The sequence below is a fragment of the Opisthocomus hoazin genome, chromosome 15, assembly GCF_030867145.1.
Source record: "Opisthocomus hoazin isolate bOpiHoa1 chromosome 15, bOpiHoa1.hap1, whole genome shotgun sequence".
Lineage (NCBI taxonomy): Eukaryota > Metazoa > Chordata > Aves > Opisthocomiformes > Opisthocomidae > Opisthocomus > Opisthocomus hoazin.
This window is the reverse complement of record NC_134428.1, coordinates 21,014,082-21,019,164: the sequence shown is the minus strand read 5'-3', so window position 1 is coordinate 21,019,164 and position 5,083 is coordinate 21,014,082. Positions and strand designations below refer to the sequence as shown.

Genomic DNA, 5,083 nt, shown 5'->3' with positions numbered 1-5,083 from the left:
CCCGCAGCGCGGCCGAGGGGCACGCAACTTTCCGGGGAGGTGGGGTGGTGTGGAGCGGCGGCTGGCCGCGGCCGGGGCTGCTCTCCTGAGGTGCGGGGGGGACCCCGCAGCCCCTCTCCCCGCCCGGACGCGGAGCTCCCCGCCCTCCCCAGCCCTGACGGCCGGATCTCAACTAAGTTGCCGAGAAGCCATTTCTGACCTGGCGCCTTCCCCGAGCAGGGAAAACCTCGCCAGGAGCCCCCGCTCACCCCTGCTCTCCGCACCCTCTCTTGCAGGCTCGGCTGGTCCCGGTTAAAGATGCCAGGAGCGCTCAGGGCAGCGCGGCAGGCTCTGCCCCGTTAGCCCGGGGTCCCCGGGGGGGCTCAGCCATGAATTCCTCCCCCCCCGCCCCCGGGGCCCCTCCCGGCCCTCTGCAGCTCTGGCAGGAGGAGAACCAGACCCAAGGAGGGCTCTGGAACGGGAGCCAGGAGCTGGGCTGGGAAGAGCTGGAGAAGATGCTCTTCCTCTTCGCGAAGGAGCCCGTCACCATCAGCCTGACGGCGATGTACCTGGTGTCCTTTGTGGTGGGCTTCGTGGGCAACATCATGTCCATCCGGGTGCTCACGCGGAAGCGCCGGAGCCGGGTGTCCAGCCTGAGTGCCACCCGCAGCCTCCTCATCAACCTGGCAGTGTGCGACCTCATGGTGGTCTGCGTCTGCATGCCCATCACCGTGGGCAACCTCATCTACAAAGCCTGGGTGTACGGGGACTTCCTCTGCCGAGCAGTGCCCTTCATCCAGGCTGTTTCCGTCTCCGCCAGCGTCCTCAGCTTGACCGTCATTAGCGTGAACCGGTACTACAGTGTGCACAACCCACTCAATGCCCGGTCTTTCTTCACCCAGAAGAGGATCCTCAGCACCATTCTGGTGGTGTGGCTGTTGTCCTCAGGGATATGCATGCCCCTCATCTTCATGAACAAACGGGATGAGATTGGGGTGGTGGAGGGCTTGCCTCTGGTGTTTTCCATCTGCAGGGAGATTTGGCCTCAGGAGAGGCTCAAGCAAGCCTACAACTTTCTGCTCTTCTGTGCGCTTTACTGCCTGCCGGTCCTGTTCAACATGGTCATCTGCTTCCTCACGGTACGCCGACTGTGGAGCCGCAGCAGCAAGCTGAAGGAGAGCACTGCCCTGAACCGCTCTCTGCCAGCCTCCAGGCTGAAGATCCGGAAGAAGGTAGCACAGATGGTGGTGGCCCTGGTTCTGCTGTTCGCAATCTCTTGGCTGCCTGTCTACCTGATGGACATCTGGATTGATTTCAATATCCCCAAATCCTTGCAGGATGTGACTCCTTCTCCTTGGATCCTGCAGCTCAGACCTTTTGCCCAGTGGCTTGGCCTCACCAATTCCAGCCTCAACCCCATATGCTATTGCTTTGTTGGGAACCTCTACAGGTCAGCCAAGGAAATGAAGAGCAAATACCACCAAAGAATGGTCTCTCTCTTTAACTTCTCTCTATCCGAAGGGACAACCCATTCCTCAGTCCCAGAGCTGCTCTCTTACCAGAGTTCAATGGAGCCTGCAAGGAAAGGACCCTCCGCAACACCCACAACAGGCAGAAGATGTCGGGGAGGTCATGGCCACAAGAACAAGTGTAGATGCTTGAACTCCTGCCAGCGTCCACCTCTGAACACCATCTCCAGCGAGAACACCTCCTTGTAATTCTGCTCAGGAAGTGCACCTCACACCCTCATCTGCATTGAATGACTCCTTAGAGGTCTTTCTGAACCAGATATTTTAATGATGGAAAAAAACTTTCTTCTAATCACTCCCACCACCAGTTCAAAAATAGTGAAACAAGGAAAGAAGCAAATAATGAGAGGAAAAGATGACGTATTTTAACTCAGATCAACTTTTAAGACAAATGATTTTTACTGGGGACAACTAGATGTGTAACCCGTTGCCCAGTCAACAGTCGCATAATTAGATAGATCGGCTTCCCAACGAGTGGGCTGTCCCCGCAGCTCCGTCTCTGGATGCAGAGCTGCAGTTTGGATACAGCAAGGATTTGACTGCTTGCTGCTGCTCGCCCTGTGCTGATGAAGAGCAGCAAGAAGAGGCACTCTGCTCCAAATCCGTCAGTTGTAGTTGCAAGTAGAGAAGAAATGCTAGAAACAGTATCATAAAAAGTAATAGTGGTGGAGGAATTCACACAGTTTACCACTTGAGATTTCATTGTCTGATCGTATTGTTTCACTCCTCCATGCAAATAAATTCTTCTGATGTGAAGAGACAGTGCCAGAAGTACTAAAGCAACCATCACCACTCCACGTTTGGGAATTCAGAAGGAATAATATGGCCTCGGAGGTGATTTAGGAAATGGAATAGGAAAATATTCTTTGGGCATCAGCTCTGTTTCTTACAGCTATGTTCCTGCGGGTGGAGTGGAAAGAAGCGGGTGTCTATTAACATGATTTGCACTTGAAAAACCTGGTTGTTCAGCTGTGTCTGTACCAAGAAAAAGTCAATGGCATGTGAAAATCAAAATAGAAAGTGGTTTATAGCTAATAAAATAAGAATCATCTAATGCAATGCTATTTCTCTGGGAAGGAAAGAATCAAAGTGGATTTCTGAGTATCAGAAGAAGGTTAAAACCTATTTCTTCCATCATCTCCTTTAAAGGAGGCTTTGATAAATAAATTGTATATTTTTATTATGTTAGCATCGAAAGGCCCCACTAAAGCTTGAGAATTCTATTGCGCCGAGCACTGGACGTGTATTCATAAGGAAAGGAAACCTTTCTCCCAAAGAGCTCAAAGTGAAAATACATCAGACCACGCCACAGGTGGGCCAAAAAAAAAAAATACAACAAAGGCACAAAAGGCTGGAATGAAACTAGAGATCAGCCCCTTCCCTGTGCCTGCCCAATGCCAGGTGTGAGGGGATGCACGCCGTCTCCTGATGCCAGAAGAGCCCGTGCCCCGGCTGCTGGTGCACCTGCGCCTGGCACAGCAGGGCTCTCCTCTTCGCAAGTCCCAGAACGAAGACAGCAGCCATCCTGGGAGAGGATTTTGCATTTAATGGAACTCAGGCTTTCAATGACTGGGGGCTTTTTTTTTTATTACTGAACAAGTGAATGACGTTCTGGTAAATCTAAGCTTCAAATAATATCCTCCTACCTTCTAGGCAGCCTATTGCTCACAAAAAAAAAACAGAAACAAAAAATAGCCATTCAACCCAACAGGATTCCCACCTTTGTAATGATCACACAGTAACATTTTATGTTACTAATGATCTGCCCAGAAAACAAAAGATTCCTCCTTAACAGGCAGTGCCATCTGTAATTTGTATTCTCTTTTTGTGTGAACAAAAAAGAAATTACAACTACCCAGATTTACTTTGGGTGAGAAATGGCTTTTATGTGTGCTGGGAGATGAGAACATCTGCATTTTTGCAGGTGATATAGGAGGGTACTGCTTGATCTTTTAGTAGCTTTGGAGAAAAGCCTGTGAAGATTTTATTTCCTTTTTCAGGGCATATTTTTAGGGCTGGCAAAATGAACCAGGCTGAGGAGCATTGAAAGCTTGCTCCAAATGCCCACTGACTGCAGGTCCTGGAAACAGCTGTCCTCCGCCCCCAGACCAGATGTGACACAACACTAAAACTTCCCTGACCAATGTATTTAATCCTGCCCTGAATAAACCACAAAGGATGGACCGTGGAGATGCCAGACCAGCTCTGTCTCATGTGCTGGCCCAGCTCTGAAAACAGCTGGGATCAAACGATGCAACCAAAGGTGCAAGAAATCCACATTTTAAAGTATCCCAGAGAAGATTTTTTTTTTCTCTCAGCTCATGAACTGTTGCCTGGGTACTACCCTGACCGTCTCTGTACCCTCCATGGAGGCAGAAACACCAGGGACTGTGTGTTCTCCTGAACGTGCCTGTGCCTTCCCCTCCCGACGCAGACACCCATGCCTTTCTCCAGCCCCGCAGAGCTCCTGACCACCGAGATGCACCGGGCAAGGGCCGCTTCCACCAGGCAAGGTCGTCTGCTCTTCAGACTTTTAAATGTGTTTTCCAGTTTCATTCAGTGTTCCTGTTTTCCTATAATAAAGTTGAATCGCTCACTTTACCTCCTCTTTGTCTCACTCAGACGCTCGCTCCCTATCCCCCACGCTCCAACCACTTCTCCACCATTTCTATAGCGAAATCTCCCCCTGCCTCTGACCACTATCACTCATTGCCTGCGAGTTCCCCTCACTCTAACGACTCATTCATCTCTTCACTCCTCTGATGAAAAATCCCTTCCTGCCCTGCTGATTTGAATGGCTCCTTTTGTGCTGCAGACACCTGTTTGCGATGGAGAATGCTGATTTATTTTGCACGGCTTACCCGATGGCTGCCAGGTAGTAATGAATTTCGGTCACTCTCACCCAAGGGTAAATGAGAAGCAGTGACGTCAATGTGAAAGCCATACAGCACCCCGTGAGCTGCCCGGGCTCTGGCAGTGATGTTCCTAACCTGAACAGGTCTGCGTAACGCAGCAGTGCCTGGGTGACTCAGGCTGGCTCCGAGTGAGGTGAAACCTCGGCATTGGGGAAAAGTGGCGTTTTTCCCCTCCTATCTAATAAAACACCTCTTTACATTTAGAGCTGAGAAGACATCTGAGGGGCTTCCAGGCCACACAAGCTCCTCGTTTCAGATGGCAGGCTCTTTGACAGGCATTCAAGGGACTCCTGGCCCTGTGAGGCATCCGGAGCAGACACGGCTCTGGCTGGTGAGCACAGATGGTTTCCTCAAAGGAGCTCAAGCCGAAAGTCTTGCACTCGCTGCATGGCTGAGGAAAAGTGCTTCTCTCTAAATGCGCCCAGGCAGACTAGAAATGTGGATTTTAGACGTCTCGAGGACAATGTTTTCCCGCGGCAATGCTGCTAATGCATCTCAGTCCCACTCCTCCCCCCCACGGGTCTTTCTTCTCTGCTTTGCCATTTGAATCAATACAGGCATTTTACCACATTACCAAAATAGGATGTTTAAAACAGCTTTACTTGAAACCCTTTGCTGCAGTAAGGAAATACAGAGAATTGCTGTTCGGTAACTCTCTCT

At 50.7% G+C, this 5,083-nt stretch overlaps 1 protein-coding gene across 1 annotated transcript; it reads left to right on the top strand.

The window, feature by feature from the left end:
• The first annotated feature begins 368 nt into the window (after positions 1 to 368).
• LOC104331236 (galanin receptor type 1-like) lies at positions 369 to 1,749 on the top strand. The gene has a single exon (XM_075436134.1). It carries the CDS (start codon positions 369 to 371, stop codon positions 1,695 to 1,697), a length of 1,329 nt encoding a protein of 442 aa, XP_075292249.1. The 3' UTR covers positions 1,698 to 1,749.
• The last annotated feature ends 3,334 nt before the right edge of the window (positions 1,750 to 5,083 follow it).